The following is a 13,515-nucleotide window of genomic DNA, read 5'->3' as shown; positions in this document are numbered from 1 at the left end:
CCTATAAGGAGAAAGTAGTTTCTCCTTACTATTTTAGTTTCTACTTCTTAATCATCAGTGAACATCCATTCATATATTAAGCCATTCTTATTTTTATTTTTCTGAAAACATGAAACTTTTTTAAGGGGGTGATGGTGATGGTTGGAGATCCTGAAGAGGAAGGGAACTGACATTATTAAGTGCTTACTGTGTGCTAGGTATTATGCTAGAGGTCTGCCACTTGGTGTCCTTTATTCCTACCAGTAGCCCTGTGTATAAATATTACTGTAAATGTTCATAGGACAAAAGTGGAAAAGCTAGCTTAAAATGCAACATTTAAAAAACTAAGATCACGGCATCTGGTCCCATCACTTCCTGGCAAAAGATGGGGAAAAAGTGGAAACAGTGACAGATTTTTATGTTCTTGGGCTCCAAAATCACTTTGAATAGTGATTGCAGCTACAAAATTAAAAGATGCTTGCTCCTTGGAAGAAAAGCTATGACAAACCTAGAAAGCATATTAAAAACCAGAGACACTACTTTTCCTACAAAAGTCTATATAGCCAAAGCTATGATTTTTCCTCTAGTTATGTGTGGATGTGAGAGTTGAACCACAAAGAAGGCTCAGTGCCGAAGAATAGATGCTTTCGAAATGTGGTGCTGGAGAAGACTCTTGAGAGTCTCTTGGACAGCAAGGAGATAAAACCAGTCAATCCTAAAGGAAATCAACCCTGAATATTCAGTGGAAGGACTGATGCAGAAGCTGAAACTCCAATACTTTGGCCACCTGATGCGAAGAGCTGACTCACTGGAAAAGACCCTGATGCTGGGAAAGATTGAGGGCAGGAGGAGAAGCGGGTGACAGAGGATGAGTTGGTTGGATGGCATCACCGAGTCAATGGACATGAGTTTGAGCTAATTCCGGGAGATAGTGAAGGACAGGGAAGCCTGGCATGCTGCAGTCCATGGGGTTGCAAAGAGTCAGACGCAACTTAGCGACTGAACGACAACGTAGGACAAACTGGCTGCTTTTAAAGGTTAGGTAATGTGGTTGAGGTCAGGCAGCTCAGAAATGGAGGTTTTGGTATTTTCTATTTTTGTTGCTGTGAAGTAACAGGAAATATATATGTTGATCTCTGTCTCTGTTTTCTGGCAGAGAGCTCCTAAAGCTCTTGTGATTTTCCATGTGATAAGAACATCAGGAGCATCTTTTGTTCTACTATTTGATCTTCTACTCCAGTTACTGACTCAGAGCTCCTACATCTCTTGGAATTTCCTGGGTGATAGGAGTGTTCTTTGTTATAATGACGTGACTCTTGTCGGGTCCCTGCAAAACTTAGGATGATGGCTAGTCACCAGCAGGACCAACCCATGATTAGAAGCTTGGAACTTTCCACTTTATCCCCATGCTCTGGGAAGGGGAGAGGGACTGGAGATGGTTAATAATTGATCATGCCTACATGATGAACCCTCCATGAAAATCCCAAAAATGTGAAGTTTAGAGAACTTTCAGTTTGGTGAACATGCAGAGGTGATAGGAGAGTGGTGATCTGGAGAGGGATGGAGGCTTTGAACCCCTTCCTACCTTCCTTAGCCTCTGTACCTTTTCATCTGTATTCTTTATCATATCCTTTATAATATACTAGTAAAGGGAAGTGTTTCCCTGAGCTCTGTGAGCCATGTTAGCAATTTATTAAACACACAGAGGAGGCTGTGGGAACTCTGATTTCTAGTTGTTTGGTCAGAAGCACAGGTAACAATCTGGGACTTGGAATTAGTGTCTGGAGTGGGAGAAGTTTTGTGGGATTGAGCCCTTAATTTTCAGGATCTGACACTTAACTCCAGGTAGATAGTATCAGAATTGAATTGAATTATAAGGACATCTAGTTGGTGTTGCAGAGAATTGCCTAACATGTGGAAAACCCATACATCAGGAGCCAGAAATATTATAAGTGGACAAGTAAAGAAAAACCAGGCATATTTTCTCTAGACAGTTGCAAAGAAAGCTAGGTTCAGTCTTGATCTGCTCTTGGGCTACGAACAGAATAATGGGAAGAAAGACAATGACATGTCTAAAGACTTCAGAAGTGTGGCACCACCCCCATGGATCCAGGGTGGAGACTTGCTACTAATGTCTCCCCTTCAACTAAGGGACCATGGCTTTTGTTGATACACTTCTAGCGTCTAGGCTATTTCATGGTGGGTGGAAAAACAACATTGATAAATGACTAAACTCTGTGGATTATGGGGCTTGGACCTAAGACATCAGATGGCAAAGTTTTATCTAATTGGAAAAAGAAGCGCCTTTTCCATCATTGAAGTCTCAAGTGTCATATACCTAGAATAATAGTATGATATGCTATTATCATAGGCTGCTATGCTCAGCCTCTTCTCTTGAGCCTTCATGGCTTTCTTGACCTATGATTACCTTTGACACCATTTCCTAATACCTAGAAGACATGGCATGCAAAGCTCTCCATATAATAGTTGTCTTTTATCTTTACATCCATCACAATGTGTGATGGTGATGTCCCTATTCAGGGAACAACCCCCTGGATGCCCTCATGCATCTTCCTGCAGCAAAGGGCAGGCATAGAAAAGGTAGGTTTGTGGGTGAGGCACATTTCCAGGTTCTAGCCGGCAACTCCACATCTTTCTCTCCCACTGGTTGAGATACATCCACGTGTAGCAACACTGTATCTGAAGATAGCACCCCAAAGACACAGCTCCTCACTTCTGTCTGCAGTAGACTTCCTGGCTGTGGATATCAGTATTCTTAAAGTTAGACTCAGTGCAGAGAACTTCATGCACATAGGTGAAAGAAGGAGGGCCATAATCTCCTCTTTCATGCTCTGTGTTCACCACTTCTTGTCACGGAACCTGGTTCACATTTGATCACCAAGGGCCACAGGGACTCTTTTTAAAGAACTGGGAAGGAAGGCAGTCTTAGGTATGAGAGCTAGGATTCTCACCCATACTCACTTCCTTTGAGAAAAATGCAGATCAGTGGAACCAAGCAACTTTACAAGGGAACGTCAGTGTCATTATACAAGATAGTGTATCCAGTAGAAACCCATGTCAAGACCATGGTCAAACTCTAGCAGGGAGGAGCATCATCCAGACATACAAATCTTCAGAAGTGATGTAGTGCAGTAATAAGTGTACTTTGAGATGAAAGATATTATGCATTTTAGCCAATGGAATGAATCCTGTCAGAGCATAAGGTCAAGATACCTTCCATTTAGCAAGTCAAATGAAATGACTTTAAAAGTCTAGTTCTTTGGTTTATAGGGAAGCGAGTTGCTATGTGATGAAGTGGAGGAGAGTAACAAAGGAGTGTTTGAAGATGTAACCTATGCAGATTGCATCCAGAGACCTCTGAAGGATGGGATGGCCTGGCCTGGTGATGCCTCCTAATTATGGTGTCTGGAAAGGGCTATTCATTGATGAAGTCTGAGTGACTCTTAGGCCAGAGCTGACTTTTCTGGGGAACGTAGATGGAATTTTTGAATTCTGTATTTCTTCTTGATAGAATGCAAAGTAGTAAAGAGGTTTCATTCGTTATTTTTTCCTGAATTTCCTTCCAAGTCATTTAGTTAGTAAATTGCTTTTAAAGATGTTAAGGACTTTTAGAAGTGAATTCTTTCTCACCTACTAAGATACATTTCAGAATAGTCTGAAGCTCTGACATGTGAATACCTGACATTGTGAGTCTAATTAATAAAAACCTCACAGGAGATAGGTTTAAATTCATTTTGTTGTTGTTGTTTAGTCTGACTCTTTTGTGACCCCATGGACTGCAACCTGCCAGACTCCTCTGTCCATGGAATTTTCCAGGCAAGAACACTGGAGTGGGTTGCCATTTCCCACTCAGGGGATCTTCCTGGCCCAGGGATCAAACCCTCATTTTCCTGAATTGGCAGGTGGGTTCTTTACCACTGAGGCACCTGGCTCAACCCGTCTGCCAATGCAGGAGACCTAAGAGACGAAAGAGATGCAGGTTCTATATCTGGGATGGGAAGATCTCCTGGAGGAGGTCATGGCAACCCATTCTTTCTTGGAGAATCCCATGGGCAGAGGAGCCTGGCAGGCTACAGCCCATGGAGTTGCAAAGAGTCGGACATGCCTGAAGTGAGTTAGCATGCACACATGCATCTGGAAAGCAGATATATATTCATATATATATATATATATATATAGAGAGAGAGAGAGAGAGAGAGAGAGAGAGAGAGAGAGAGAGAGCGGGTTATCTAGTCCCTATAGATGTCTCTATATATCTAGTCTCTATTCTATGTATGTAGTCCCTATAGAGATGTCTGTTCAGTGCTTGTTTAATGCTCAGAGCCCTGCCTAATACTCATTTTCTCAAAGATCTAGTTACAACCACCTTGGGGGCCCATGTTAGATCTTTCTCAGTACTAGGGGCCTATAGTCTGCCAAAAATTTTGAGAAAATTTGAGACCTTAGCCATCAGCTGTTTTGGTTCCCTGGTACTAAGAGCTAGTGGTGTGTTTGATAGGTATAACTATTTTGGAGATGGAACGTTTCTCCTGGGCATTTTTCTGCACAGTCCTCAGAGAACCCCTACTGCTTTGGTACCCCAGCATTTGTGTTTTCTGGGAGAAACAATATAGACAAAAAAAGAACAATATAGAATATCAGATTCTTGTTTTCTCTTTTAAATTCAACTTCTTGCTCAGTTTCTGAGCCTTTTAATCCTTCTTCCTCTAGCAATGACCCAGGTGTTCTCCTGTTGGGGGCTAGGGTGGGTGGGGGATCAAGGGGAATAAGAACAGGCTCTGGAGTGGAAAGAAACATACTGAGGAGAGCTTTGACACTTTATAATTGGCCTGACCAGAGAAAAACAATTTCACATCTCTGGTCCCCAAAGCCTTATTTATGGCAAAACCAATACAATATTGTGAAGTAAAAAAATAAAATAAAATTAAATTAAATTAAAAAAGCCTTATTTATTTATTTTTGTAAAATTAAGATAAGAATACCCAGCTCACATAATGTAGGAAGGATATGGACAATATAATCGATAAATCCCGTAAGACACATGATAAGTGCTCCAAAACAGACTTTAGAATCAAGCAAGTAAGACTGGAAGAGAGACATCAGTGACTTTGACTCTTGCATTTCATGGTCAAGTTCATGTGATTCAAAAAGATTATTTGAATCTCTTATATGAGGTTCAAAAAGATTATTATTATTATCAATAATCTTTGTTATTGTTTTTTTGTGCTCACTTTTCTTGGTCTAGATCAGGTTTTCAGAGTCACCCTTATACTAATGATTTTCCAGACACTATTGAAAACACCCATGGCTACCCAAGTTATAGTGCTTCTTGAAGGACAGAAATGATATCGTGCCTAACCAACTGTGTGTCAGGTGTGAGCCTGGCACATAGGATGTATCAGGAGATGTGTGTTGAATGAATGGACTTATCAGAGAAGTCTTACTGCCCCTTAGAGTGGAGCAGAAAGTCAAACAACTGAAGAAAGAAGAAATAGAAAACTTCTCGATAACCAATAAGCCCATAACGTCTGCCAAAACCAGTTTCTTCCCTGGATAGGGAAGGCTGGTTGAGTCTTCGCCCAGGTCAGTGCCACTGTAGTTACAGAAGTTTGTCTCTCTTGTTGCTCTGATGACCTACAGGAATAGTCACGTGTTCAGTGTGGACATACCACTAAGGAGGCCAACCATCTGATGACTGAAAGGGCTTTTGTTCTTTTAAAAATAATGAAAAGCTTCTGACAGCCCACCAACAGCTCATCTGATGTCAAAGAGCCAGGAGGCACCTCAGATTCATCAACATTCCTCTAATGAGGTGAGGAACTCTTAATGGTAAACTCAACAGCTGAGTAACAGGATGACGGTACAACAGTAGGTAGAGAATCAAGGCAGGGAGGTCAAAGCATGGAGCCCACACCCACTTGGGATGGGGTATAAAAGGGCCGGGAGGGAAGAGGGTTGTCAGATGCAGTGGCTCAGCCTTCTCAGTGGCTCTGAACCTCCTGTGTATCCTCAGTCCACCATGACTTCCTCCTGCATCAGCTCATGCCACTCTCTGGGCTGCACCAACACTCCTGGAGCAAGAAACATCTGCGTCTCCTCCATTGACACTGGAGACCAGCCTGGGGCAGAGATCAATGCTGCCCTTCTGGGCCTCTCGGCCACCCTGGCACATGCCAACCGAGTCCGAGTGGGCACAACCCCTCTGGGTCAACCTAGCCTCTGTCTGCCCCACAGCTGCAACACCGCCTGTCCCTTGCCGGGGACCTGTGACATTCCTGGCAACATCGGAATCTGCAGAACCTTCAGTGAAGGCTTCTTCAACAGCCACGAGAAGGAGACCATGCAGTTCTTGAACGATCGGCTAGCCAGCTACCTGGAGAAGGTGCGCCGGCTGGAGAGGGACAACGCGGAGCTGGAGAGCCAGATCCGGGAGCTGAGCAAATGCCCTGAGTCCACCGTGTGTCCAGACTATCAGAGCCACTTCCACATCATCGAGGAGTTGCAGCAGAAGGTGAGGTGTGGAGCAGCCTGGGTGGGGTGTGCTGGGCCTGAGGGAGGTAGAAGGGCATGGAAGGCAAACACCCACCAAGAGCTGAAGGAGCTTTGGGTTCTTGGAGTCTCCTGAGCATGAACATAGACATCACACGTAGAGCAGGAACCTGGAGCGTGATGCTCTGTTATGTGAACTATCTTCCTGGCTTTGCTCAGATCCTGTGCAGCAAGGCTGAGAACACCAGGCTGATCATCCAAGTGGACAATGCCAAGCTGGCTGCCGATGACTTTAGAATCAAGGAAGTAAGGTTGGGGCTTTCCTGTTGGCTCAGTGGTAAAGAATCTGCCTGCAATGCAGGAGACCTGGGTTCAATCCCTGGGTGGGGAAGATCCTCCAGAGAAGGAAATGGTAACCTGCTCCAGTATTCTTGCCTGGAGAATCCCATGGACAGAGGAGCCGGGCAGGCTATAGTCCATGGGGTCACAAAAAGTCAGACACGACTGAGTGACTAACAAGTAAGGTTGAAGGAGGGCTCAGAGTGACTCCTTCCTCCACTGTGAGTCCCAATGTCCAAATACTTGCTGGATGAGTGAATTACTGTCCTTTTTCTTCCTTATTAATTTTTTTTTTTTTTTTGCTGGGGTTCTCTCACTTTTACAAACCAAACTAATAGAAGGTAGATTGAATTGAGTATCTATAGCTTGGTATTAGTCTGTCTTCATTTATGGTTCCTAAAATGGTTGTGATAAGGCAGTCTGACTTCATTAACCAGGAGCAAAATAAAGTGATTTCTAGAATAAACTGAGCAATGCATTGACAGCCACTGAATTTCACATATAAGTTAAGGGAGCCTCTTAGAGATAAGCCAGGGTCCAGATTTACCTATGGAGCAATCTATGGAGCTCTCAGGTGCCAGGTGTTTCCACTAAACAAAGATGAAAAATAGAGATGGAAAAATGTTCCAACATAAGGGATAAAGGAGCAAATCAATGACCAGGCAGTTGGCTATTGCTTATCCTAGTTAACTAAGAGCTCATACAATAGCATGAACCCGGTGTTGGGTCCTAAGGTACATGATCTTAGGCAGGTCAGTTAATCTTTCTGAACCAAAGTTGCGTCATTTCACAGTGGTGAAAATGATTAAGTGCTGTGAATATCTCACTAGACGGTGAGCTGTTTGAGAGTGGGCACTGTGTCTAAGTCATCTCCAAGGCCAGTGCTGAGCCAAATGAGCAAACGAGGGTCCAGCTGGTAAAGAGGGTGGGGGCAGGGCCAGCTGAGAGGGGCTCTCCTTGGCATCTCGGTTGACTTGCGCCTTCTGTGATGGAAGGCACGAGAGTGAGCGCTCCTTGCGCATGGTGGTGGAGGCGGACCTGTGCGGGCTGCACAAGATCCTGGACGACATGAGCCTGGCCAAGGCCGACCTGGAGGCCCAGCAGGAATCCCTGAAGGAGGAGCAGCTCTGCCTCAAGAGCAACCACGAGCAGGTCTGGTCCTACAGCTGCAGACATCATGGGGAGGGGAGGGTGCTGGGCAGAGAAGGGAGTGCCTCCCACCAAGGGTCTCCAGGGTTAGAGTCTAGGCTCAGGTGGCAGCAGGATAAAGGACTGATCTGGGCCTGAGAGTCAGACTGGCCCAACGGGATGTGGCAGAGTGGGGTTTCTTCTCTAAAGGTATGCCTTGTAAGATTAGGCAGGTCTCCAGGTGGGTCCTTCCCACTGGACCCAGGGCAAGACATCTCACATCAGTGTGTGTGGTGTCGCATCTCATGCTGCTTGTTGGGGAGGGGGCTCAGGTGCTCTCTGCAATGCCCTTTTCTTACTGCAGGTCTTGGTCTCTCTGTCTCTGTAGGAAGTGAACACTCTGAAGTGTCAGCTGGGAGATAACCTCAAGATTGAGCTGGATGTGGTGCCCACTGTGGACCTGGGCAGGGTGCTGGAGGAGATGCGGGGCCAGTACGAGGCCATAGTGGAGACCAACCTCCATGACGTGGAGCAGTGGTTCCAAACTCAGGTGAGGGCGGTGCTGCAGAGCAGGGAGGGATCCGGCTGCATCTGGCCAGAGAGGTGATCGATCACTTCTCTGTGTGCTCGTGCTACAGTCTGAAGGCATCAGCCTGCAGGCCATGTCCTGCTCAGAGGAGCTGCAGTGCTGCCAGTTGGAGATCCTGGAGCTTCGATGCACAGTGAACGCCCTGGAGGTGGAGCGCCAAGCCCAGCACAACCTGGTATGGTCCTCCTCACCCTCACCACGCTGTGAGGGCCCCAGGCCCGGGGCTCACAGCAGCATCCCTTAGATGTCTCACTACTCAGTTTCATTAACAGTTAAGTCAGAGCTCAGGATCTGAGTCCTCTGAAACTTGATGCCTTGTTATCAAGGTTATTTTGACCCAGAGGATGCTTTCCGTTAAAAGTCACTTCCTTCAGAATCAGGCGTGGTGGTTTAGCCACTCATTCTACATGATTTTACCGAATGTCTATGTCAGGCCTGGGGGATGCATGGGTAACCATGACACCATTCGAGTTAGGTTTTCTTTTTTTTTTTTGGTGAAAAGTCTTGGCCATATTGACAGTGGTTTATCCAGAGCTCAGGAGTGTCCTATGACTTCTTGGAATCTGTCCCATGTGGCTGAGCATGGCCAGAATTTTCACTGCATGATTTGGGGGCAGCTAGGTCTCTCACCCCGTTATTTCCCATTATAGAAGGACTGTCTGCAGAACTCACTGTGTGAATCTGAGGCCTGCTTCGGCACCGAGCTGGCCCAGATGCAGAGCCTCATCATCAACGTGGAGGAGCAGCTGTCTGAGATCCGGTCTGACCTGGAGCGGCAGAACCAGGAGTACCAGGTGCTGCTGGATGTCAAGGCCCGGCTGGAGTGTGAGATCAACACATACCAGAACCTTCTGGAGAGTGAAGACTGCAAGTATGTATGATCTAGGCCAGGGGTCCCCAAGCCCCAGGCCATCCTGGTTCTTGGTCCATAAGGAACCAGGCCATAGAGCAGGAGGTGAGCAGCAGATGAATGAAGCTTCATCTGCTGTTCCTCATCGCTCCCATTACCACCCAAGCCATCCCCTCTTCGCGAGTCCCAGTCCTTGGAAAAATTGTCTTCCACAAAACAAGTCCCTGGTGTCAAAAATGTTGGGGATCGCTGATCTAGGCAATTTCTGGCCATGCCATTCCACAGAGCACTCAAGAGCTTGTTCAAGATCTCATTGTAAAGAACAAGCTTCCCTGTGCGTGCTCTCTCAGTGAAACATTCACCTCTCCTGGTGCGTGCAGACTGCAATGCTGATAGAACGTTTCAGGAATGATAGCAGGGTCCCTAAGCCACATTGACCAAGGGACTCCTGGATGTGGAGAGATACAGTGAGAGTGAAAGTGGGACTGCTCTGTAGATTCCACTGGGCTGTGTAATTTGTTGCTGGTGGACCTGTCCTTAAGACTTTTGGTCTTACCTTTCTGTCCATCACTGAGATACTTTTCACCTCCCAGGTCAAGCTCATTCTTCTCTCTCTCTCCCTGCAGACTCCCCTGTAATCCCTGCTCTACGCCTGCCTCTAGAACCCTTCATCCCAGCAGTGCTCTGCCTGCCTGCACCGGCACTAAGAGCCAGTTCTGAAGGTCTGTGTCCCAGTGCAGAAGATCCAGGCTGCTGGTACCGGGGCTAGTATTGCCCTCACCAGCTTAGTCTTCCTTCCAAAAAGACCAAACCCACTGGAGGCATTTTCACTGAATCATAGGATAACAGATAACTTCTGAGCAGTGGTTTCCTGTTTGTTCCTTAAGCTGTATTTTTTCCCTTTGTTTCCATGTTGTAATGGTCTTTCACTAAAACTATTGTTTTTTCCCAGTGTCTCTTCTGGGATTTTGGTTCTACTCCAGTGCTTCAGAATCTCCTCAAATTTAATTGTGTTCCTGTATTCAGTGGTCAATAAACCTCCTTCCTGTATGACATGCTTCTGGTGTTTGGCAATGTATGTGATGTGATAAAGAGCCCTGGCTGTCAAGACCTTGGGTGGTCACCGGCCCTGGCATGTCGCTGCCAGGAGTTCTCTGGGGGCACTGGGGTCTTAGCCTCTGGATGGAGGCCCTTTGCTGACATTGGGATGTGTACATACCTTGCCCATCAATCTCAATTGACTGGTGAAGGGAAGCGGTGTTCGTTGCCAAACCTGAATTCCTTCAAAACAGCTCAGAACTAACATGTCCCTACTGTGCTTTTGGCATCTTCAGCCTCTTAGTATTTTGTCCAAGAGCAAAAATCACACAACTCAGAGTTCCAGTCTGGTCAGAGGGAGGTCGTGTTGAGAGCTGCCTTGGCCAAGTTGCCAAGTTTTTTCTTCTTGTTTGAATTGGCCCTTTTCATAGAGGCAGGCTTCCCTGGTGGCTCAGATGGTAAAGAATCTGCCTGCAATGTGGGAGACCCGGGTTCGATCCCTGGGTCAAGAAGATCTCCTGGATGAGGAAATGGCAGCCCACTCAAGTATTCTTGCCTGGAAAATCCCATGGGCAGAGGAGCCTGGTGGGCTACAGTCTGTGAAGTTGCTAAGAGTTTGACATGACTGAGCAGCTAACACTGCACTACTACACTTTCATGAAGGCATGGGGTCCTCATCGATTCTCTTAGACATGGCAGCCCAGATTGGGTTCCGGGGACAGTTTTCTTGGTCCTGGCCCACCTCTTGTTTATATTTTTCTATAGACAGATGCTGGCACTTTTGTATAGGCTTATCTCCTCTGCTGCTGCCTTCGAAGTACTAGAGTGAGGAATGCAGTAGACATGAATGCTGTCTGCTTTTTGGACGTGGCTCTGACCCTGGCCAAGATGGTTCTCAGCCAGACACAGTGAGAGAGCAGACAGGGAAAAGCACCCGAGAGGCTCTGTTCTCTCCTTGCGGTGCTAGTCAATTTAGCTTTTGGCATATTTATGCTGAGTGGGTCCAGAAGAATCAAACTCTCAGGTCTCAGCTTCCTCTTGAACCCTGGTCCAATGACCAGTGCAGAGTCAATTCTTCTTCATGGTAGTGAGACAAGCTGGGACCTGGGACCCTCGACTGCAATGCATGCATGTGTGCTAAGTCGCTTCAGTTGTGTCTGACTCTTTGCTATGCTATGGACTGTAGCCCACCTGGCTCCTCTGTCCATCAGACTCTCCAGGCAAGAATACTGGAGTGGGTTGCCATGCCCTCCTCCAGAGGATCTTCCTGACCAGGGACCGAACCTGCATTCTCCTGCATTGGCAGGCGGGTTCTCGGCCATTAGCACTATCTGGGAAGCCATGCACCTAGACAAATGTCTCCTCAGGCAACAGAATACAAAGAAACCATAAGGGACTAAAAATAACTGTGCGCATGCCCAGCTAAGGCAAAGCCTAGACAACAAGAAGCAGAAAGACCAAAAAGACCGATTGTTGCTTCTGAAGAGCTGGTGACAAAAACAGGGTGTCGGGAAAGCAGGGTACTGCAAATGCCCCTACACTCAACACCTCCAAAGGGGTGGGCCAACCATCTAAGCCACTCTGGTGTGGCCCCTGGACACACCCCTATTCTCACTGCATGTTAAGGAACCAGCTTGCCCCTCCTTGGGCAGTGAATAAGGGAACGTGTCAACTTGTTTTGCTCCCTCCCGCGGCTGCAGGAGCCCCATAATGCCTTACCTGAATTTCTTGTCTGGCCTCTTATCAATTTAATTTGATTGCAGGAGGCCACGAGCCCTGGTTGGTGACAGTACCATAGTGTGGGGGAAAAAGCATGTGCTCCAGAGTCAGACAGACCTGGGCTCCAGTCCGACCTCTGTGACACTAGCTGAGTGAAACTGGCCAGGTCACTACACACTCTTGAGACCTATTCCTCAGTGGTAAAATTAGAAACTTTGTACTTTCCTCTCGCTGTTGTTGAGGGATAATCCATATAGTGCTCCTGTCATACGGAAGGTGCTTGTGGCATATTTGTTTATGGGGTTCCCCGGAAAACTGCAGGGATAGTTTTTTCTTCTTAGAGGGACAGAGGAGCTAGAGAGGTGGTCACAGAACCCATTAGCAGCACGGGGGGCCATACATTCCCATGTGGGTGGACTGGAAGCTTGGCTGTATTCTTTGGCCACTTATAAACAATAATGAAATAAACTACTATCACTTCGGGAGCTCAGTTTTCCACTCCAAGTGGCCTGACCAAAATCAAAAAGCTTTCTATGGGCAGTCAGGGGACAATAATGTCCTGGGGGCTCTTGTGGGCTTTCTTCTAACAAGTAACTCAAATGTCAGAAGTTGTAAGGAGTGGCCATGAGCACCATGTGATTGGCCATGGAAGTCTGGCCTGTACCCCACTTGCCTGACCAGGCCACATCCTGAATGAACTCTAATTGTGGGACCCCAGGGCTATGAGGTGTGAAGGAAAAGGCTATTCAGATATAGGGGACTGCAGGCCGGGGAGGCTGGCAGGTGGTGACCATTCTGGCCCAGGACACCTGGACATTGTGCTTTCACTCACATCCATTCTTGCAACCAGAGGACTCAGGGCTCCCTTTGGTACCAAATCCCAAGCCCTCCTCTTCTTACAGGTGATTCTCCCACCTGCCCACTAGGTTCCTCTCTCTGGTCTCCCCGTATCACACTACCCTCATGGATTAGACTGATATGGGCCCTGAATTCAGTATCTGATTTTACTTGGGCCATGTGGATTGATTATTTTTTTCCCCTGAGATTTTTGCTCCTTTGGCTTGGGACCACATCCAGTTTTGAGCCACCTCGTAAGTAAGGCCATTAGTTTTCTGTTTATCAGCCCTGTATTACCAAGGTGCTCATCTGTAATATTTCTTTCCAAGCTTCACGTAATAATACCAATTAAGTCTCTGCCGGCCCCTCCATTCATCACCTGTTTTTTGACTCCAAATGGCATTTACCCCAAATCCTAGCAAAGCGGAAAGGAGTAAGTGTGACTGCCTGCAGCCCCTGTGGTGGATGCTGGCCCACGCAGAGAGCTCTGGGAAAGAACTCACACTTCTGCTCCCAGCACTGTCTA

The 13,515-nt window shown here is 46.7% G+C and overlaps 1 protein-coding gene across 1 annotated transcript; it reads left to right on the top strand.

The window, feature by feature from the left end:
• The first annotated feature begins 5,675 nt into the window (after positions 1-5,675).
• LOC133231487 (keratin, type I cuticular Ha8-like) lies at positions 5,676-10,115 on the top strand. Its single transcript, XM_061389880.1, has 7 exons — positions 5,676-6,511; positions 6,709-6,800; positions 7,824-7,980; positions 8,345-8,506; positions 8,595-8,720; positions 9,196-9,416; positions 10,022-10,115. The coding sequence occupies exons 1-7, from the start codon at positions 5,924-5,926 to the stop codon at positions 10,113-10,115; spliced, it is 1,440 nt and encodes a 479-aa protein (XP_061245864.1). The 5' UTR covers positions 5,676-5,923.
• The last annotated feature ends 3,400 nt before the right edge of the window (positions 10,116-13,515 follow it).

The sequence above is a fragment of the Bos javanicus genome, chromosome 19 (genome assembly GCF_032452875.1).
Source record: "Bos javanicus breed banteng chromosome 19, ARS-OSU_banteng_1.0, whole genome shotgun sequence".
NCBI classification, from domain to species: domain Eukaryota; kingdom Metazoa; phylum Chordata; class Mammalia; order Artiodactyla; family Bovidae; genus Bos; species Bos javanicus.
The sequence above is the reverse complement of the archived record's forward strand: the minus strand, read 5'-3'. Positions and strand labels throughout refer to the sequence as shown.